This window comes from Homalodisca vitripennis, chromosome 8 (genome assembly GCF_021130785.1).
Source record: "Homalodisca vitripennis isolate AUS2020 chromosome 8, UT_GWSS_2.1, whole genome shotgun sequence".
In the NCBI taxonomy this organism is placed as follows: domain Eukaryota; kingdom Metazoa; phylum Arthropoda; class Insecta; order Hemiptera; family Cicadellidae; genus Homalodisca; species Homalodisca vitripennis.
The window spans coordinates 66,761,013-66,784,909 of NC_060214.1; the positions used below are offsets into that span (position 1 = coordinate 66,761,013).

At 32.9% G+C, this 23,897-nt stretch overlaps 2 protein-coding genes across 3 annotated transcripts in view; both read right to left on the reverse strand.

Moving 5' to 3' along the window:
• LOC124367661 (kelch-like protein 26) overlaps positions 1-17,579 on the reverse strand; it is a 52,590-nt gene extending 35,011 nt beyond the window's left edge. The window contains exons 1-2 of one of the 2 annotated variants that reach the window (XM_046824667.1): positions 17,316-17,579; positions 9,574-9,659 (exon numbers count right to left, since the gene is read on the reverse strand). The gene's annotated coding sequence lies outside the window, so the exon portion shown is untranslated. The remainder of the gene's footprint in view (positions 1-9,573; positions 9,660-17,315) is intronic. The other variant, XM_046824666.1, reaches the window with a different exon arrangement.
• LOC124367662 (ubiquitin-like-conjugating enzyme ATG10) lies at positions 7,729-9,045 on the reverse strand. Its single transcript, XM_046824668.1, has one exon. The coding sequence runs from the start codon at positions 8,662-8,664 to the stop codon at positions 8,050-8,052; it is 615 nt and encodes a 204-aa protein (XP_046680624.1). The 5' UTR covers positions 8,665-9,045; the 3' UTR covers positions 7,729-8,049.
• Positions 17,580-23,897: the final 6,318 nt, after the last annotated feature.

A 23,897-nucleotide genomic window follows, 5' to 3' on the forward strand; every position in this document is an offset into this window, starting at 1 on the left:
ACATGATCGTAATATACAGCGCGGGAACGCAGTTCGTCACACAACAATGAGCAGGCGCCATGATCACGCAACGCGAAGAGAAAGTTCACAGCGCAGTGTGTGTCAAGTTAGCGCTAATGCGCATGCGTAACACTTCTTCACAGCATCCGCTACGCGCCGTCCGTCATACGTTCCAAATCCAATCTCTTTATTATTGTATATAGCTTACTTTATATAGTAAAAGTCATATATCATTATGACACACATCACAAAACACACTTAAATCAATAATTTGCTACCATTGATTATGGTGTACTTGCAAATCTATATATATAAAAATGAATGTTTGTATGTTTGTCCTTTATGGAATCGTGAACTATTGGACCGATCATGATGAAAATTTGTACGTATATGTATTTTTCCACGGAGAAGGTTTATAAGCTATGCCCATCCCTTTCCCGATTCAGGATTCCGCCCCACTGGTTACAGAAATACCCATAAGAAATGCATTGCAGCAAACATATGTTAACGTCTTTTCAAATTTTTAATCAGCTGTTCTTTGTAAACATATATTACACTTATAGTTTTAAAGCATAGAGTAAGCTTAAGAGAAACGAAAAATTTTGTTTAAACTGTTTTTGCAATCACTGTTAAACATAGACTTTACTATCCAGATAATACAATTCAAATTTGACGTAAAAATTCACCTTTAACTGCAATATTTATTTAATATAAACCATGCTCATGCTTGATCAGAAGAGTAATGCAGATATCATAATTACTATCTTACGTTGGCTACAAATATAAAGAATGTTATAAAATCAACCTTAGTTGTTTTTTTTGACAGAAGTATGGTTCTCAAAACTCCGTGTGTACATATTCTCTCGATCGAGACAACAAAGCAAGCTCAATCGTGGCATCGGAGATATAACTAATTTAATCTAAAATTTATTATAGTAAAAAAAAATTTACTAAGTAATATAAGGACTTCGGTTCTTAAGATTTGCGTGCGAAGCCGTGGGTAACAGCTAGATAGAGGCAGGAATATGGTACATACCTTCATAATACGCCCAAGAGGCTCACGATGGAACGACTATCAATTATCTCAGCAATGTTTAGAATGTGATAGAAAAAGAATAAGTGAATATAGTGTACTGTTTTCAACGGGAAATTGCGTGCGAAGCCGCGGGCAACTTTTGCAAAAAATTATTGAAATGCGCAGCAAAGCGCGCCGGGCCCGCTAGTTTTGTTTATAATTATCAGTCGCTATTTTTTATTTATAACTAGGATACAGATGGCAATGGTTTACAGGGTATAAATTTTTCATTATTTTAGTTTAGCATCTTGAGTAGAATTATCTAATTCTTTGGCTAATGTTTGTAAAATGGAGATATGTCCGTTGATATGTAAAAAAAACCTATCATTTAATATATAGAAGGTCTCCAAAAGTTCGCAGACACTATAACGTTAATTTTACACTAAAAACATTCGTTTTTATTATTGAATTATTCCTTGGCATTGTAAATAAGCCTTGGATATTTATTTCAATGCAAATTTATTAAAAATATATATTTTTATAATCAGCTCTGTCCTATTAGCAGTAATACCTTATGGCCAAAATATTTAACATTTTTCATAACAATAATTTTTTGAGATGTATTGTAAAAATGTATTTAAATAAATTTGATTTGCCATTTAGAATTTCATGAATAAATTAAATTTGATAAATCACCCTTCAGCATAATCGAAGCCAGGTAAGGTCTATGCGTTTCCGGCCTAGGAAAGAAGGAAAGGTGATTTATTATCTTAGGCTATTATTTTTCAATATATTATTTTCCAAGTTCTAAACACTTCAGGCAGTACTTAGGTAACATTTCCGTACGTAGAAATAACAGTTTTCTTCCTTGCCTGTAAAATATTCTTTCACAGCTGCATGAATCTCTTCATTCATATTCCACGAAGGTCAGATTTGAACTTGGAAAATCGTTAGAAATCACTGGAGACTAGGTCTGTATTCCCTTCTTAAATTAAATCTAAATTCAGTAAATCAATGTAACAGAGTATCGAAGCACTCATTGGAACTTAACAAAAAATCTTTACCAAACAGTAAACTCAATAACTCTTTACAAGGACCTTCTATCTTGTTCCTACAACACCATCTGTCCACTATATTGTGTGCATTACTTGCCTACTGGGTGCATAGTCCGTTAATGTTTTTAGTAAAATCTTGGCTGCCCAAAAAAAATTTTCTTTGGGTCAGGAGGCACCTATATACAAGTTCAAAGTCTCTAGGACCTTTTTATCAAGAGTTATCACATGGACAGACAGATAAGATTTGATTTTAAGAAGGACCTGCCAAATCATTGTAACAAATAAAGTAGACAATAGCGGATAAATAGCTCTACAGTTTAAAGAAATTATTTATTTGTGTAGATTAGTATTTATTTATGTAGATTAGTAATGGAAAACGTCTTCAATTTTACTTTTTACTTCAATAAAAAAATTCTGTACTCTATTGCTCACACATTTGTTTAACATATGTACTATTATACAGTTCAACGCAGTTTAGAAGAACCAGTGGCGGTCATCTACTGTATGTAGATCTTCAGTCCTGCCAAAAGCTGGTGCCAGCTTTCATTGAGTATAATAGAGAAAGGAAAGGTATCCACATACACCTGACTATGAAGGATTGATCTTTTATATCTGCAAATTGTCCTTTCGTGTGGTATTTGCAGTAAGGATAGTATTAATGTTTAGATATAATAGGAACATGAGGTTCAAGAATCAAACCCTATGGTACTGGTGAGCGGGCTGCTTGCAAGTTTGAGTTTTTGCTTGCGGGGTGATTGAGTTTTCCAATCAGGGAGCAGCCATTCTTGTTTATGCCAATTCTGTTGTCTGTTCTGATTTTAAACATATACAGTACTGTCTCACAGAATTTCTTGAAATCAATTGTGACTGTCGATGAAACAATAGTTCTATACTACGAACCTCTCAGTAAAAGGGAGTCCATGGAATGGAGATAGAAGGATCCCTGCTAAGGGCAAAAGTCACCATCGAAAAAAAATTATGGTAATACAATTTTTTTTAATTGTAGAAGGATACTGCTCAGAGTACTATGCAGCCCAACTTCATTGTTTGTGTAATACCAGCATTGTTTGTGCATACAGCATTGATTGCCAATGGTGCTCTGAGAGACTGGTTTTCAAGAAATCCCATCCACCATGTGGCTTTTAACTTTTTTGTAACAAAGATTTTTCTTTTTTGTATTTTACCTACCCAAGAGTTGGTGGTTGTTTGAAAGTAAACAATTGAAAACCATTATTTCGCTCCATAAAAAAATAAAAAGAACTATATTTACAAGCGGATGCCAGTTTTATATTGTTTTCAGAGTAAAATAAAACAGTCTTCAAAACATATTAAATTACATAAAACTGAATTAATTTAATCTTTAATACAAGGGTTGTACAAAAAAAAAACACATGTATTTCAAAGCACTATAAGTTAGTTTAATTTCATCACACATAAAAATTGTAATAACACCAAAATAATCAGAAAATTTAAGAATTGTATATTAAGAGCACTTAACTATTGTTTAAAAATAACTTTGGATAGATGGTGTCTTTCTATGTCAATACACATTAAAAGTGCTTTCAAAGTTCTCCATAACTTGTGTCAAAGCGCCCTATGGTACAGCAGCAATTTCTTCACTTATTGAAACCTTCAAATCATCTGAGTAAACAATAATTACAACAATAAACTTGGAATTTGAAGTGACCCCATAAGAAGTTGCACAGCGATTGATCCAATGGAGATCACCGAAATGTGAAATAACGTGATCAGGAAATATCTGTCCAATGACTTTCCTAACGCTCATTTAACTCTCCAGGAAAGCTTCTTTGAACAGTGATGACAGATTCATTCTGTTAATTTGTTAAACAGCAAACGCATGATGTTCCACGGTCCACTGTGCCATTGCTAAAACTGGAGGTTCTAAAATTTAAAAAAAAATGGCGTCGCCTGGCCGTCACAGACAGCTACCATCCACTGATACAACGTTACTCAAACCCATGCGTTGTTTTTTTTACCACCCTGTACATTAAAAGTTTACCTTTAAAACCCGTAAACCAATGTTTTTAAATATAAGGGGAGGTCATTGTACACCTTACGACCATAAAAGGAAAAACTCCCAAGCTCCAGCCTCACTTTTAGAAATTGCAACAAGCTGCCACAACAGGTCTTGAGGTCAAGGTGTTCAGAAGCTTTCTCCCTGAAAGAGAGCCTTTAAAAGTATTGGGATTCATTGAAGGACAAAATATTGTGAACCATGGAGAATTTCATACACAGTCTCCACAGGTAATTGTATAGGGACAATTATTTCCCTTTACTGGGAGCTTTCTGTAATTAAAAGCCATAGTTTTATCAATATCGCATTGACATCAATTATATTATCAGAAAAAGCACATACAGGAGAGAAAATTTCAAAAATTAGATTTGGAATATGAGGCATGGTCGGTGAAACCAAAAATTAAAACTACAGTAGTCACAAACAAAGTGTACATCTCTTCGAAGACTGATTGCACATGATAAAATTTGTTGTATATTATGTTATTAACAATAATGTACAATAATTGTTGTACATTATTCATTAGCAATTTGGTCCAGAAAAACATAAATAATTGTTAACCCTATAGGTTTAAAGGTGAAAAAGTTTCAAAATATTTATGTAGCTACACAGAAATGTACAGGTTTCATACAATGTACTGTACGCAAAATATTGTGTGACATAAGTATTGAAGACATCTTTCAAAAGGTATAAATTAAACATACATAAATCAAAGGGTTGTATTACTATTGAAGTATCAAGTAAATTCCTTGGCAAGTTTTTCCATAATTTTGAAATAGTTAGATTTCCCATAAAGAGCAGCACTATTTCATAACAAAATGCTGTTTTGTAAAAAGGCTTGCACCACCATCAATTAAGCTGATCTGAGTATTTATAAGCAGGTATGTAATTTATAGCCAGTTTTTATCACGTATTTATCAAGGACAGGTATTATAAACTAATAGTATGAATCATTTGAAGCTGAGTGGAGTGAATCATGTAGCTCTGATCATAGAATGATCGAAGTTGCTCAGAATAGATCAAACAAAGTCCAATTTGTACTTTGGTACAATTTAATAGAAATTTTTGAAATTCAGGTTTTAATCCCGCTTTTAGTATATTTTATGCTAGTTAACAAATAATTACCCGGGTTTTACTTGAGATAGTGTCACTGTACAAGTTAGGTCTTGCAGACAATTCACCCAAGAGAAGTCATGAGTTTGAAAAAAGTTTTTCAAATCTGCTAATACCATAATAAACTACTGTAATCATACAAAAAAAATATGATATGCCTCACAAACTTTTAATTGTGAGAGGGGGGAAGGAGCTCATAATTAATTGGTACCGGTTTTGTTACTATTTAACCATATGACTATCAATATAGCAATTGGGACTAGAGGTAATCTTCTATTGGAGTTTTTCCAAATTAACGTCATAAAATATGAATTTGATTTCTCTATTAGTATCACAAGAAAGGACAATAAAATTTCAAATTCTTCTTCCAAGTATTACAATAAGACAAAAAAATTCAAAAATATCACACTTCAATCAGTTACTTGTTAGTAATAATTATCTTACTAACCACAAAGACTGATAAGAAAAAAAATTATAATTGTATTGCATACAAAGAAATATGTTAATCATGCATGTATGCTAAGGAGAATTAATAACCTTGGTAATTGACTAAAGAACGAATTGAACATTTCTTAAAACTACTATAGGTATGAAAAAATTTCAGGAAGAACAATTTTAGTAATACACAGTAGTCTGTTCTCACACAGATACCCAGTGACTACTAATCTTGGTTTCTAGTTCTAATGTTTTTTTCTGTCAGTTCTCCAGATGATACTGAAATGACAAGGCCTAGTGACAAACAAAAGTTAGAGAAATATAGGTTTTGGAGATTTTGTGTTTGAAAGTCACAAAAACTCTCTAGAACAATGATGACCTACAGTAACCCTAGGATATTTACTAAAAACTTTACATAAAAACCAATGCAATAAATATTGTTATTTAAATATATTATTTGTAACTCTATGTAAATTTTGTGAACCCCACATTTAGGCCTAGTTACATTTCCACTATCACCTCCAATGGTAGTGTAATATTGATTAAATTTCAAATCCCAAAAATTTATGCTATGCTTGACAACTAGTTTTTCATATTCAGCTATATTAGGATGCGGGTGGAATATTTAACTCTTTCAATCAAAAGAAACACAGTTGTTTGAAATTCTCATTAAAATTTTCTATTTATTATCACAGTTGTTATATAAAACTGGTAACAATTTAACTTAGTAGTTGTTAAATTGAGTAATTGTATAAAATTCACATGTCACCCACAATGTATTTCATTTTGCCTATCATTAAGACCATAGAATGTTAAATTACCCTGAAAAAAGTTGGGAACACAGAGAAAAGAAATATAGAAGGGTCACAATAGAAAAATAGAATACCACAATAGAATCATCAATATTCATGATTATATAAACTACCCAAATCAAAATGTTAAACCGAATTACGTTACAGGTATTTCAAACTACAGTACAGTTTCGGCTATTTTTATATCTAAAAAGGAAATAATTTAATGATGAATAAAATACTATCTAGGCTATGTGTATGTATAAAATGTAACATACAAAACAGTGTAACATTTAGTTATGTTTTACTATTTTGAAGGATAAACATGTCTGATAGCTTGTGACACAAATAACACATAAATATACATTGGAATTTTACAGCCATTACTTAAATACAATACAAATGATTTTACTTCATTTGGATTCATTGGAACAATATTGTTACTCAACATGTTAAAATAAACTAGCAATAATCAATTGCTATGTAACTATAATTAGAATGTTATTATATTCGATAGTTTAGGTATTTCTGATTGATAAATTAGTACCCTCATTTGATTATGGTGGTGGCCATAACTATACTGCAACCACATAATATCCCACTACAATAATTTTATTCCAGAAATAGAAAATTGTGAGAAATTTTATGTTATTTGTCACCAACAGCACAGCATAGCCGCAGCCGTGCTAAAGGCTGGAGGCATTCATTACACTATTCGGGTAGGGTATGATAAGCGGAGCCGGTTTTTTATATCGAAATTGGCAAACGATATTACTTAATCATAACCATCGATACAATCAATCGATACTGATTAATTATTTTGAACTATTAACTTAAAATAATCTATATCAACAGCTGTAAACACTCTAAACTAATACACGTAGGATAATATTTCAATTTTACATAAGTAATTCTCATTATTAAAAATGGCAGTCAATTTTAGAAAACTACACGACGTTGCTTTTTCGTGGCTTCAACATGTTGGACTCGTACCGAAAACCCATTATGTAAAATTTGTGGGAAAGAAACAACTGTAACTGTGAGAGGAGTAAATATGGTCGTCTTCAGTTTTTCCTAATTTTGGTTATAATAATTTGTTTGATCACTGTAAATATTAAATTCATATTTTAATTTAATGATATATGATTGTAATTGAGGACTACAGGTACTTTTATATCGATTGATAGTCTAGGATTTGAGATGCGAATATTAGGTATCGATGACTATATTCTTCTATACAATAAACCGGGTCCGCATATCGTACCCTATCCCACTATTTTACTACTAGTTACTTTACAATATTTTTTTTTGTTTTTCCGAAAATGAATTGTCTTCTTAGAACAACTTCAGCTTTTTATTCATGTTACTTTATCTTTAGAAACATATTGTGAGTAATATATCTCATATGGAAAACATTGTGGGTGATAACTGAATTGTATACGATTAATTACCTTTAATTGTTTACCAACAGTTAGCAATGCTATTATTAACAAAAAACTAATGTAGGCCTATTTATAATTGAGATCAGACATTAATACTTATAACAACGATAGGTTTACAAAAACATGCACTAAACAAAATAGTTCTGTATTATTACAGTTAGGCCTAATGCAAACATTTCTCAAAAGACTGTTTTCCATAATCTATAGGAATGTAGAGATGAACTATTGGAGCGATACTACTTAGCCATGTAACCAGGGGATTTACAGTTGATTGTTCACTTATTTTCATGAATTCAGAGCTTCTACATGGATGAACATAAAAGAACGGTTTCAAAAGTATCGGATGTTCCTGTTGAGAAACAAAATTCCATCTCTCTGACAACATTTCTTCCGGAATATTGAGTAGTGTCCACACTTTATCAAGACTTAGAAGTTTACCTGAAGTATTTCTCACATTAAAATACAACACAGGCACACTGTAGCTTGGGCTGTAAAGGATATTGTATTCCCAGATGATTTGTTCTGAAGTATATTGCGATTGATCTCTCAAAGATAATATATCAAGTTGACTTTCCAACATATGTTCTTCTTCAAACATGAATGTATTGGTTAGTGTCATTGTGGGCACTTCACTTGCACTTTTTTTGTATAAGTAATAGTTTTCCGGTAGTTTTTTACAGTCTAGTGTTTCAACCCCAAACCACCCATCATCTATAGAATCAGACACTGACAAAAAATGTTTGACACAGTTCAAGTATTTTTCCCAATCTAAAGCCATTTCAGAAACAGGATTTCATAGAAAACACGTTACGAATTACGCACTAAGTTTTCATTGTAATGTACAGAACATGAAATCAGCAGCTAGTGTAGGCCTAGGTATGTAAAGTAAAAGGTTTAAATAACAAAAGCTAACCTATAACAATACACCAAGTATACTGGGAAAGATGAGTCCAAACGAAAAAGAACTTGGCAATAATTAAGAATACATGTTCTTAAAATCGGTAGTTATTAAAACTTTACACCTCTTCAATGTTGTAAAACAGTATAGAACATCTGATTAGAATAAAACGCACATAACCTCAAACAATAACAACACTTTCGATCAAGACTTGAGTGACAAGAGTGCAGCGTGGATCGCCATTGGCCAATTACCACTGCGTAGTCGACCAACAACTGATCAGCTGTTGTATGACATACAAAAAACTGAGAATAAAGTTGAATTCCATATTAGCAAACTTTGCTAAGTGCAAACGCTTCATACACACCAATATCGTGTTATATTATCAAATAATAGTATACCACTAAAACCACAACCATAATTAAGTACCTTCCTGCCGGCTCAAATTTACTAACATACCTTAATTCTTTACCAACTATTTAAAAACATTCATCGGATTATTATTATTTACTTAGCAGGAGCCGAATAGACTAATCTGGTGGTATTCTCAAGGTTACAAGTACGGACCGTAAATTATAAAGTATAAGATACTTTACTTTGTTAAACTAACGTTTTTTATTTAAGTTACGTACTGGGAACTAGCCTAACAAAAATTCGACTGTAGGGATTTAACTTTTCCCTCCTGGGTGATAGCATTAAAGGATAACATATTTTCTATCAGCTGCCATAAGGAGAAAATTCCTAGAGATTATTTAATTAGGTACATGATTTTTACATGGGTTGATTCACCTGTTTACATCCTAGGCCTACAAGAAGATTATGTCACATCTCCCCCAATTGTAGATCAAAGTAAACGGCCCAAGGAATTGTGCAAACTGCAAAAAAATGAGAAACGTAGCAAAAAAGAAGAAATTAATATTAAATCTGTGAATAATAATTTACGAGGTGTAAATGGCTAACGCAATTTCTAAGCAAGCTCTGCTTAATTATCAGGAAAAGACGACAATTTAGACCGACTATGATATGACAACTAAAGCCAGACATAACAAGCAGATATAAATAGACATTTGTACTCGAAGCTAATGGTAATAACTTTGACTATCCATACAAATTCGTATAATCAAGGCTAATACGATTCAAACGCTGACGATTGATTTGGACGGATTATCTAACATGTCAATTAGTCATATTAGCTCTCGTTTTGTTGTGACTACCAGAAGTAACAATTCCAAATCTAATATAATGGTTTGCTATAATAGAAAGTAACCATGTTTCAAATCAAAAGATGTTAAAATTAACAAGTTTAGTTAATTTTAAAATTTATTTTAAGAATTTAAAATTCTTTTTAACCACTAATTTAGTTTCAATTTTCTTCAGAATTGGTTCAACTGGGACAAATCCAATGGGTGAGCGGGTTAATTCCTCCCAGCCCCCCCCCCACAACAAATCAAAGGAAAATTGTAATTCCAAATAGGATTGCAAAAAATTTTAAAAAGTTGGAAACAATTTTTTGAAAAATTTGTATAGAGGTGAACAGATTATGACAAACTGTTAATTCCAATTAAAGTAAAGGCAAATTAAGCTACATATAAATCATTTCTTCAGACATTGAATTTATTATGATCTAAATAGGTTTTTTATTAGAAATTAATGCTTGAAAGTTTCGAATAATGTTAATTTTACATGCTCCTACGACGCTGATTATAATACTAGTAAAATATATATTATCTTTGACAAACAAATTATTTGATGAATCTCAGATGAATTGTGTTAATTGTATTATAATAACTCTCATGGTGAAATAAATAGGAGGGAAGACTGTTCATTTATGCTTTTCAAAAACTACCTTTGCTTGAAGAACTTGATGATGTTTTTTAGGAAAATGAGGTTGCTGAGCTCACTTTGACAGAAGAAAATGTATGAATAGTAATAGTAAAAAAATGCATGAATGACTTTTGCTTATCTCAAAATGCATCGATTCTGATGGAAATTCGAAAGAAAGTAATAAATGATATCACAACACTAAGCTTCAGTCATAATTTGAAATGGAGTGGAGTGAATCAGAAAGTGACAATGGACTATTCGGTTTCTATGACAGTGATGCTGACCCGTAATTTGTTATTAGTGATGAAGAGACTACAGATAGTGACGAATCGACTCAACACAACAGAGGTAGACGACTTCTACCTTTTACTAGTCTAAGTGATAGACTTCTGCTATCTAACAGTTATAATGACAGTAACAAATCCATAAGGAATCGTAATAATGCACCTCAACCATTACAAGCAAATAATCATACTGCACCTAGAAATATGACTTGGGGACATGTAGGAAATGAGGACAATCTAAATAGTTTTGATTTTAACCCAGACAATGAACCTGTAGGCATCAACCTGATATGGTTGACACTATATCTGATGTAATCCCTTTGATTACTTCAAGCTTTTTGTAACAAACCGTTACACAGTACAACAAATGTACATACCCCTTATAAAAATAAAGTGCACCGATACAGTGTCAAAATTTTTAAACTTTGTATTCACAGAGTCGGTATCCTTCATGAGAATCCGCTCTGTAGAATGTGTGATGAGAAGGATGAAACTGCCGAACACTTGCTCTTTGATTGTTGCCATCTTTGGTAGTTTGAACAAGGGTGGTGAATTCCCCCGGAGGACTTGATAGGTTGTTTTCTGCGGTTTGTGGAACTGCTGAAATGATAGACTGGTAGACCTCATGGTGTGCTTCCGGGGTGCGCAAAATGCCCTTGAGGCTTAAGTGCAGGCAGTATGCCACCCCATAGAAGAAAATAAAGAAGAAGAAGAAAGACTCTTACGCGCTGTACAGTACAAAGCATATGCTGGAAACAATTCAATTGTAGGCAATCCTGTTTCAGAACATATAGTAATGGAGCTCATTGCACCTTACTTGGACTCTGGAAGAACTTTCCACCTGATGTAGTAAAATTAAAATTTAAAAAAGGTGAGATATCAGCTTAGAAAAATGATAAGAATACTTAAATCGAAGGACAAGCATGATGTTCTCATGATAATAACCAAACATGTTGATAAAATGAGAACAGTCACATTGTGCAATAAACAGTATGAAAAATCTGTAGCAGTTATGACTACAATGCAGGTAAATCGTACATAGATCTGAGTGGTCACATGGGCATGTACTCAAACTGTCTCTGAAAGACAGTAAAATGGTACAGAAAAGTGACCTTTGACCCACTTCTGAATGCTTCTATTGTGAATGTGTGGTCCATTTATAAGACTGTAACTAAAAATAATTGTTCCATTACCACTTTCAAGGAAGACATAGTAAAAATGTGTATTTATACACCGAGTCCAGAAGCAGGCCCGGAACCATTACCTCATTTGTTGGTTGCAAACAACAAACGCATCAGATGTCCATTGTGTTATAAGAAGAATTCCAACGAATTTCAATGAAGACTGGCACAACAAAATGCCAAAAAAACTTCTACTAAATGTAGCCAGTGTAGAGTACCTATGTGCAAAGAATGTTTCTTTATAAACCATGTAGCTAAAGAGAAATCAAAGTGAAATTGTACCTAAATAATAACAGTATACCTATTGTTTTTATTTTGTTCTGACTATAAAAAAAATCAGAATTTTGACCCTGGAATAAATAAAATGTTCTAATTTTGGTTTGTATTTAGTTGCATTAATCCTTCTTTTTGCTGATTCATATTGTAATACAATTTTACTAAGCCTTAAGTATTTATTTTTGCACTATTTAGTGTATTATAATTGAATGAATATTTTCTAAACCTAAACTTGAAACCACTTATGGGTATAAGTGCCCTGGCGATGAAACAAAAATATCCCTCAAGTTAGTACTGATCAGTCAAATATAAAAAATTTAGAGGGTCTGATCACGAGGCATACGATAAGAACGGGTATTACAGGGTTGCTACAGGAGTCCAATAATGAAATTCCCTGACTTTTCCCTGATTTCCATACCAAATTTTTCATTTTTCCCTGACTTTTTTCGACGCAATCCCCAGGGTTTTTGGCTGCCTGCTTCATGCGCCGCGTCGTCTGCAGGCTTGGACTCGGCGTGGCGGCAGTAAGATTATTTGTGTAAAGGGATTTTATATTTTTCCCTGACCAACGTCGAAATTCCCTGACTTTTCCCTGACTTGAGACCGGATTCCCTGACTTTTCCCTGATTTCCAGTCCTGTTTTTTTTCCCTGACTTTTCCCTGACTTCCCTGATTTCCCTGACCTGTAGCATCCCTGTATTAACAAGCAACACAGTCAGATTGTGTATGCATGATCTTGATAACTATCTTTAGTGAAGAAAAAAATTCTTTATAATTGACAATAAATTCAACTAACCTTAACAAGTGACACTGTGCTCTGAATGGGTGGCCTCCGTTTATTCATAAAGTAGAAAAAAACCAATAGAACGTAATTTATTTTTGTAGTTAAATCTTAAACTGCTCACATACCAAACAATCTATATAATTTCTTAAGACAATTAGTGATCCTGCCAATTGTGAGATTTGTTCTGTAATAAGATTTTTTAACGCAAGCAATGTGAAACCGGCTGAAATTTATCGTCAACCTTGAGATGTTTATTTGGACGTGATGAGTGAAGGAATGATTAGAAAGTGAGTTAGAATGTTCAATGGCAGTCAAACAAATGTGCATTATGGGAATCGGAGTAGTCGGCCTTCTCTTGTCACTGATGATCTGGTAAGGGCAGTTGAAGAAAAAATCCAAGAGAACAGAAGTTTCACTATGACAACGCTATCTGACGATTTCCAACAAATTTCACACACCCTTTTGTACGAAATTGTTACAGGCCACTTAGGTTACCACAAGCTGTGTCCCCGATGGGTTCTAAAAATGCTCTTCTTCTTCTATGGGGCGGCCTATTGCCATGCACTTAAGCTTTAAGGGCCTTTTGCGCACCCCGGAAGCACACCATGAGGCCTAACAGTCTATGATTTCAGCAGTTCCACAAACCGCCGAAAACAACACTGACAAGCACAAAACTTGGAAGTGTTTTGATTTTTCTCACACAGGTACAGTAATGATAGTGAGGATTTTTTTAAACAAAATTGTGACAGGTCATGAAACTTGGCTTGGGTCCGTCATGTCACACCAGAATCCAAACAGCAGTCGTTCATTGGAGTTATGACACATGCAATCCCCGATGAAACATAATTCAAGACAACAAAAACTGACATGCACTGTCTTTTGAGTTCAGAAAGGTGTTTTGCTGATTGATTTTCTCCCAAGAGGTAAAACCATTAATGCTGCCAGGTATTGTGAAAACTAAGGTGGGCAATTTAAAACAAATGGAGGGGAATGCTCAGTAACGGAATTGTGTTGCTCCATGACAATGTTCATCCCCTTACTGCTGGTGACATTAAAACATTGGTTAGACAATTTCGTTGGGAAATGTTCGATTACCAGCCCTACAGCCCGGATTTGGCATTGTCTGACTACCACTTGTTCCTGCACATGAAGTGTGAGCTAAGCGGCCAACGTTTTGAAACCGACGGTAAAGTAAAAACTGCAGTGGAGTCTTTGCTACATTCGTTGGTGCGAACATTTTACAAAGAGTTCCCCCTTTTTAAGAGGGTTTAGACAAATTGATCAACCCCCAAGTGTTTGAACCCCGGTGGCAACTAAGTAGTAAAATATTTTAAGGTTTGGGCTTTCATAAAGAAATAAAACTGTGTTGAAAAAATTGTTTGACTTTTTTAAACGGTACTTACTTTCTGAACATGCCTCGTACTACTTGAGTCATGGTTATTCACAAGGCACAGTAATACACAAGATAATGTTTGATGCAAACTGGACCACGGAACTCCCAGTCATCGCCCCCAGATAACACAGATTTTTGGTATTATAAAATATAATTATTTGTGATTATTACTACCTACAATCATACCATACATTATTAAATTGAAGAGTACTTTCGTATTATCCGGAGGCCACTACTTTTTTGACAATTTTGCTGGGTAGAGTATGATAAGCGGACTCAGTTTTTCATATCGATATTAACAAACAATATTACTTAAATCGATACTAATTTTTGAACAATAACTAACTTGTATTAACTTTAAAACCTTTTTCATATAATAAACATATTTATATATGTATTTTTCAAAAAAATTTTAAAAGCAATTAATCATTACTATACAGGAGAAAATATAAATATTACGCACATTTCGTATTTTTTATATAAATGTTTGTTATATGTTATCATTTTGTCATGATTTATGAGTTTTCATATTTCAAGTTCTAATTGTTTGTTTAATCGTTATAGCTCTTTTATTATTTACGAGATTGTTGCTATGTATATTATATTAATTATTTTAATTTCAAATATTATTGTTATTATGACTATAGATATGTTGATGTGATTTAAAGAATTGTATTTATTTTGATATATGATTAATTATCGATAATTATACAAATTTATATAAAACCAGGTCTGCTTATCGTACTCTATCCATTTTTCTTACCGGGGACCTAAGAAAACTACAATAATAGAAATAATAGACTTTATTTGACTTCTATGAAAATCACATGTCATTATGACAATCGGTTCTTCTTTCTGCCTCTTGAAAGCAAGCGATGTCAGCGAGCAGATCACTGCCCCTATCTACTATTTGTTATTAGGCTCTACCTAAGTACTAACAAATATAAAAGTTAAAGTTGACATTTACGAGTACTCACGTAATCTGAGCTTGAATTTAAAAAGGTACTATCTAAAGGAATAAAATTCACAAGAAGTACGGGGTGGCACCAAAGGCACCACGTAAACCTGCACTTGATGACCAGGGGCATTTCCGATCGATACTTTACCGACTTCAGTAGTTTAACGTGATCTAACATCGGGAAAGTTGGACAATCTGGAGCGTGATCAGAGATCGGGAAAGAACTGGTTGGAAATGACTCTAACCATCAGTGTGGACTTTGGTAATGCATCCAGTGTCACCCCCGCACTTCTGGTGAAATCAGAAAAACACCCCTCTAGATAGTACCCAAATTCAAGCTCAGATAACAGAGTGGTCATAAAGGTTATCTGTAACTTTGGTACTACTAGTAATATATTTTAATCTAATCTAAACTTAATTATATTTCGTTTTAATAAGAAATAGATGGGGATAGAGTCACCTGCTTCTCGCCGACATCCCTTCCTTTTGGGAGGTAGAAATAAGAATCGATCGTTACAATCACAAGGAAAATTCATACTAACTCAATAAAGTTTGTCCTTTTAAATAATGTGGTTTCTTTAAGTCTCTGGTAAGAAAAACTGTTCCAAAATAGTGCCCTTGAGATAGTACCAAAGTACAAATAGAAGATGGTAGGGTATACTGAGGTAGCCAGCTAGCAAGAAATGCAGAGTGCAGAATATTTGTGTCTACAGCGTCATCCCTAACCACCCACCAACAACCCTCTCACAGCGTAACCATGTGTAGAGAACAAGCTGACAACATTGCTTAGTGTTTCTACCTGTCCTATCACCGAGGCACTCACATGTCTTTATCTTTATAAAAGTGGTGGCCTACTAAGTTTAGAAAAAAGTTAAGTATGCACTACGTTTGTTTGAAACTGACTGTACAACATTCTCTAGTGTGGAATAGAGAGGAAACAGTAGCTTAGCCTATGTACATACAATAAAGAGTTGAAGCTGCCTGGCTCATTCAATAGTGTGATGTTATGTTTATAAAACTATCTTTACAAAATATAGTAAGTGGGTAGGGTCCAATAAGCGGACCCGGTTTTTTATATCGAATATAGGCTAATCATCGATACCTAATATTCGCATATCGAATCATAGACTATCAATCGATATAAAAGTAATAACAATCATATGTTTTAAATTAAAATGTGAATTTAATGATGTAACAAATAACCTTTACCATTACCTTTACCTTCTTTTTTGCATCTGAAGACGACCATGTAGCTCCTCTGACAGTTACATTTGTTACCTTTCCACAAATATCACATAATGGATTCTTAGGTACTAACCCAACATTCTGAAGCCATAAAAAAACATGTTTTATCGTCTTTTAAAGCAATTTCGTGAAGCTTCCTAAGATTGACAGCCATTTTTAATACACAATGTTACTTATGTGAAATTTAAAATATTACCTTAATTGTATTATTTGAAAGTGTTTACAGCTGTTCATATAGATTATTTAAGTTAATAGTTCAAAATAATTAATCAGTATCGATTGATTATATCGATGGTTATGATTAAGTAATATCGTTTGCCAATTTCGATATAAAAAACCGGGTCCGCTTATTGGACCCTACCCTAGTAAGTTTTAATTTGGTTTTATCATTAACTAAACTGTTTCAGCTTCAATCTTTTTAATCATGACATAAAATACTGGGTGGTTAAAAATCATGTAAAACTGTTGGGTCATTACAAACCAAATAGGCTGTAAGTTAACCAATAAATATCATAAAGACAAATTAGAAAACCTAAAACATTATAATCTAAAAAATTAATATGAATATATTTTATTTAGAACTTACCGTTTACAACAAAAATACAATTAAACGTTCCCAAACTAGGTTATTGAACAACTGGCATGGCCTACAACAGATTTAAATTTAAAACTGAAACAACTTGACACAATATACAATGCCTAATATTAAACAACTACGTTAATATTTTAGTTTACTAAATCGAAGATTGGCAAGGCGCGAAGTTCTAATCACACTTCCTTCTAATCAACACTGGAAAAACAACACTAACCCAACGTAACGAACATTTCAACGAAGACACAAAATCTGTCAAAAACGACAAAAACAGAATGAGGAGAACACAATAATCTGATAACTAATACTGCCAACTGTCATTACAGTTTCTTCTGCTATCAATGATGCCACAACATAAACTAGCACTTCTTTAACATAATATTGCATTACTACAAGAAATACATGTAAAAATAAAATGTAGTTGCATATTAACTGAAAATTACTTTACGTTATGTTTCTGACTGGAGTAATTGACCGCAAGAATTGTGAATTATAGTTTACTTGCATTATTAGTTTCTTTTGAATACATGTTCACTGTATTAATTTCAACGCCATAAACTACTACATGTCATGCTTTCTATCTGTAAACTGTTGTGCCTGTGTTGATTTTTCTCATCCATTCGTCTTTAAACTGATTTTAAGATCGAAATGGACAGGAACAATATTTAAAGGGAAGAAATATGAATATTTCTTGGTGTACATAAAGAATGACAATGGTAATTAGGAAATTTGTAACACTACATCAGTTATGTTGTTGCAACAATTGTAATATTGCGTATTAAAAAATATTCTTTACATTTAGATCTATTTATATTTCAGTACTATTGTGTTAAAGATAATTTTTTCCCAGTTCTCAAAGATAGCAAAACCGGTCTCGTCTAACGCAGAACAATCAAAAAGCATGGATTACAATTTTGTTTTACTAATTGAATAGTCAAAAAACGGATTACAATTAGAAAAATCTACTCAAAAAAGTATCATCAGACATCCTATGACAATTATCACTAACTAAAAATATGAAAATATGCTACTGGTGATAAGGTAATAATCTGTGATGAGATAAATATAGAAAAGGAGTAAGCGTCCGGATAAGCCTCGCAACATTCTGCATTAAGTTATAGTTTGGTTTTTTCATATCGAGTATGAGATAGTTACAAATGAACAATGTATGCAGAATGCCTCTTTGGTAAAAGAAGAATAGAGAACAATATCTGCTTTGCTGTTTAAACATGCTGGGATCATTAAGGTATGGCAGTCGTAAGCTAGAGGCTTAAGCGTAGTGCAGGTATGCTAATATATAGCAAACACATGAAATAGATCGACCTGGTGCAATAAGAACTTCCAATTAGATTTATTCGAACATCCAAAAACATTGTCCGATTCACTAACTACAGATTGGAAGGCATAAAACCGACTCATACATCCAAGAGTAATAACCATAAAGTATTAAGAGCACTGAGTATCATATTTATAACAATGTAAATACACTGCAATATACTACATACTTGAGGATTCCACAGAACAATCAAGGTACTGTCATGATTGATGCTGAGCCCAATCAGAGAAAGGATCAGTTCTTCAATTTCTCGCTGCCACTTCAAAGCCTTGCAACTAACAAACAGAACGTTATTGATACTGCAAAGAAATAACATTTCCTGGTAATTATCCAGCTAAACGGTTTAAAAGTCCTTTACAGTTGCCTGGCCTTCAGTCAAGACGATCATCAGAATTCTTATTTGTTCCCTACAAAAATCGGCTATAACATAACTAAAGATTTAACCATTTGAAGACCGCAAAAGATAACGCAAAAGATTTTTAAGAAAACGACACTGTATTAAAAAGAATAGCAGAGGGAAATGGCTTAAGAATTACAAGGCACATACTACATCTTTTACCTATAATTTTTACATTATAAAATGGGCTTCCAGGATACATATCGTTTACTTGAAAATATGGACGTGTATTTGTATGACTTAAATAATATACATTTTACATTTAAATATCAAACTATGCCATTCCTGATAACAAATGGAGTGTAAATATAAATCGACATGTAGTTATATAGAGGATATATTTACTTTGTACTCAAATACAATGATGAGTTATGAAATTAGTACTGGTGTGTGTTTTACCGCCGCTGAGCGGTTGTCGTCTAATGCGTGCATTGCGTATAGACGCAGCAGACAATATTGGAAATTTAATGAACAAATATAGACATAGAAAATATGAACTTGAAGTTAAATATTATTTACAAAACACGACATTTCCTTACTTTAGTTGTCGAATTTTGTTATTTCATATACGAAGTGTGTCAGAAACACGTTATAGCGATCAGTAAGTAACTATCGTAGCAATAATAAACCCACACGAATATAAATCTTCGAAAAAATTTTGGTTGTTGCTGATTTTGATGTCATCGCATAGTCATAACAAAGGCTCTTTTGCCATATTACTTATTCGTTATTATTACAGTTTTAGACTATTACAGGTACGAATATATGAGATCGGGCAGGATAGGCACAGTACAGACAAAATGTTTGTCAATCTTTCATAAAATAAATTAACCTTTTATTTCACACTTTCTTAGAAGCAAGTACGCTGAACCTGAAAAATAAAACAGATCATTTTTACTAACAAAATTTTTAGAAAACATGGCAACATGAAAATTGGAATAGAGTGCTCAATGGTAAAGATGTAAAATAGCAAATACAGTTGTATAGAGACTATTCAAAGAAAGCGTTCCCTTTAATCTACTAAACAATATCAGTTTATAAGAAGCCAAAGGCTAAGCAAAAAGTTATAAATTAACAGATGAGAACTTCATTATGCTTACATTTTACAGATCAATGGATCGATGGCCTACTAGAATTAATAGTTATTATAAAATTTAGAAGTTTGAATATAAAACTTATTGCTAGAGTAAAATTTGGCCATGCAAGGGACTTGATTGTTGTGAGATGTGTGGTTTGAAAGTCGTCGGGATTATCACACACCATCTACAAGAAATTGCTATAGTTTTAAATAATAACTCTATCGAAAACTCTGTTACATTAAAATATTTCCTTTTTTTATTAAACAAGCCAGTTTTACGACTGTTTAATCTAAATCGTTTTAACTTTCCCATTATTAATATATTTAATTAAATTTTACTTCCACAAAATCCAGTTATTTAAATCTCTCTATGCATTGGGCTCTTTTAAAAATAGTATTTCTACTGGTCTCTTCCTCTTCCTCATTAAAAAACGAAATGTTTTTGAGCTATCCCCTTACTTGGCTGTTGTGTAAAATTCACGAACACCCAGTGTGTTTCCCCAACACATTAAGCTATCATAATAGTAAAGAATTGAAATTCGTCCTTGGTAGATTGAGGCCAATATAGATTTCTCAAATGTTTTAAAAATATTTGAGAAAATTGCACATTTCTCTAATGTAAAATATACTGTGCATTACTGTAATACAGTACCTACATGACTTAAGTTCATTACGGTAGTGTACTACTTTTTTTAAACCAATAATATAATATGTTCATTTCAATCTGAGTGTTATAATATCTCCACAACTTCCGCACTTTCTTTAATTGTTCGAAAAGCAATAACTAACATTAAGTCAATTTAGCATAATTTTATTCTCTTTTTCGATTTAATTAGTGCTTTTGATATTGTCGACCACAAGACTCTCAGGGTAGCTTGTTGTGGAATATTTGAGTCTAGGCGGAGATATTTTATAAAAACATGTTTTCTTCAGAATGTTAATAGAATATTTTGTTACGGACAACATGTGTGTAATGGACTGGCTAGTCGTTTGGGATTTTGAACCGCAAGACAGAGAAAAAGAATATTTCCTGTCGTATAGCATCTTAAGATTTCCCTCTTTTTAAATTTATAATTACATTAATTTAGTTTTGAATAACAAAAATTTGTTTAAAATTTCAGAATATAGGTTCAGCAATATAAACTAAAATTGGTTCAAAATGTTGAAATAAAGTTCCCGATATCTAACAATTTAATTTTTTACTTTGGGTCTAAATTATTTAACTCCGTAAAACTATGACGCTACACAGTTGGAAAGACATTTTACTGTTTGCTTGAAGTTCTCAATTTTAATGTGAGCTCGGTATTTACTTTCTAGTAATATTTTGTTATTATTATTCATTTACATTTTATTCTTGGAATTGATGTAAAGGAAACACTTTCTAGTGTGTAAAATACAATAATTAAAACAAAAGTTCAAATAAGATATTATTTAAATGGCCAGATATTACTTATTTCGGTTGATACAATACAGGAGAAGTACAACAATAAAATCAAGCAAAATATAGTCATTTTAAGAAATAAAATATTCTTAAATAGTAAACTCATCATACTAGAGGTTTTGTACTTTTCCTGCCACTACTACCTCTATTGATATGCATTAATAGTACAAGTCAGTAATACACGACTAGCTCCAACAACGAAAGCGATGAGAACTACCTTGACTATTACAAATTAGTCGTTCAAATAGATGATACTCGCCGTCTCTATCGCCCTAAGCGCGAGAAGTGTGGAATCATCAATGTCTATATTCTATCTGTCAACCCCTACGGGTTTCAGACAGACTTGCCATCCCGAAAATATACAAAGCAGGAGTTTTGTGTTTCACTATATGTCAGCTTTTATACTTAAAATACCAAAATAAATAAAAATGAAACTGAAATATGATATATTATTCGATTACAAGCATACTTTCAGATTAACGCAAATTAGATTATACCTTGAATATTTGTATTAATGGGCGGTTACAACCCCCCAAACTTCCTTGTATACAAGCCTGCCTAGTAAATTGTTAAATATAATTTGGACGACATTTGTAACGATAGAGACCAATTCCGAATTTTTGTCCTAAACAATCAATTAGCAACATCCTAATCTGTTTACCAATGTACAAAATAAAACAATTAATATATTTTAACTGACATACTTGATTAGGTCTAATGATTATCTCTTGGAATGTTTTTTCACCGTATGGTTTCATCAGGTTTACTTTAGGCATGAACTATATTGAGTCCAGAAAAAAATTTGTTAGAGTTGTTGGCTACAGGTTTGGATACTACTCTGACGAAGTACCAGTCTCCGACTTGGACAAAGACCTAAATTCAAACTCCCTGGAGGCCAGCAGATACATTAAAGACGCCATGACCTTTATAACGTTTTTGTTAACAATTTGATAGGGTGTCCACTTCTTCTGAAAACTATGAACTTTAGCGTACAAAACCCCTGTATTTGTTTGAAAGCACCACTCAAATTTCCTGGAGCCAAACAGCACAATAGAGCGAATACAACGGTGGGCATCCGCTCCAGTTACCAGCACTTTTTCTCCTATTCTCCTAACCAGTTTAAAGCCTGTTTAGGTGTACTCAGTTGCAATCGGAGTGACATTTTTGTTCATGGGTTATCTCTCTTAGCAACTGTCGGTATTGTTTTTGCTATTCACTAAAGAAAATGTATCGTATTGATGCTGATTGTTAATAAGTCAACTGTTTTCCAGCTATTTCTTTTTTGTTACACATGTACTATGTTAATAATATTTATTACTAATATATTTACTTATTGTATGTGGTTGTTTAATATGAGCTATGTTTTTTTGCTGACAAGTTATGTATTTTGTTGTTATCAACCACTACTGAATTGTATAGTTATTATTTATCTTTAATTTATTACAACTTTTCTCGCTGTGAGTAAGCTATCAGTACAGTACCGTAATAATTGGATATACGTTCATTGGAAATTAAGAAAAAAAGTATTTGATTTATAAAATAATGTAACTTAAACGATTTTATTTATCTAACAACTGTGAAAACAGTCAATATTATAACAGTCAATGCAATGACAAAACAGAGGACTGCGAGGCTGCATTACCATGTAATATAAGTCCTTATGTACGTACATATTGAGAGAAAAACAAAAACTTATAACCACCGTGAAGTTAGCGTCACTTTATCGTCCGTCTGTATCCCGTGCAATAATGTTGCAGTCAACAATCTGGAGGCGCTAACAAACATTCAAAATCTGAAATAATAGTATAAAACTAATTAGTAAAAAACGATCTTTTACAAAATCTACACAGTTTTTCGTATTAATTATTTACCACAAATAATTCCCGTTAAATTTATAATAAATAAAAACCCAAATATAATAACTAAACTGTAAAAATGTATCCTTAAAAGGGCGTTCTCTACTAAAAACCACTCCTGAGACTAAACCAAACAAGTGCCCGCAATTAAACTTTGTACACAGGTGCTCAATAACCTGAATGTTAATATACCAACGTCAAAAATGTGGTGTCGGCCGTCAGAGGTCCTATCGTCTAATTTAAATGCACCGTTGGGCAGGCGTTCTCGTATAAAAGTCACTCCTGAGACTAAACTAAACAAGTGCCCGCAATGAAACTTTGTACATAGATGCTCTGTAAGCTATACTTTAATATACCAACGTCAAAAAGGTGGTGTCGGCCGTCAGAGGTCTATCGTCTAAATTTAAATGCACCGTTAGACGGGCGTTCTCGTATAAAAGTCACTCCTGAGACTAAACCAAACAAGTG

What these genes read in the sequence shown, in the direction of transcription:
- LOC124367662 (XM_046824668.1), bottom strand. Translation starts at nt 8,664, where the DNA reads ATGGCTTTAGATTGGGAAAAATACTTGAACTGTGTCAAACATTTTTTG.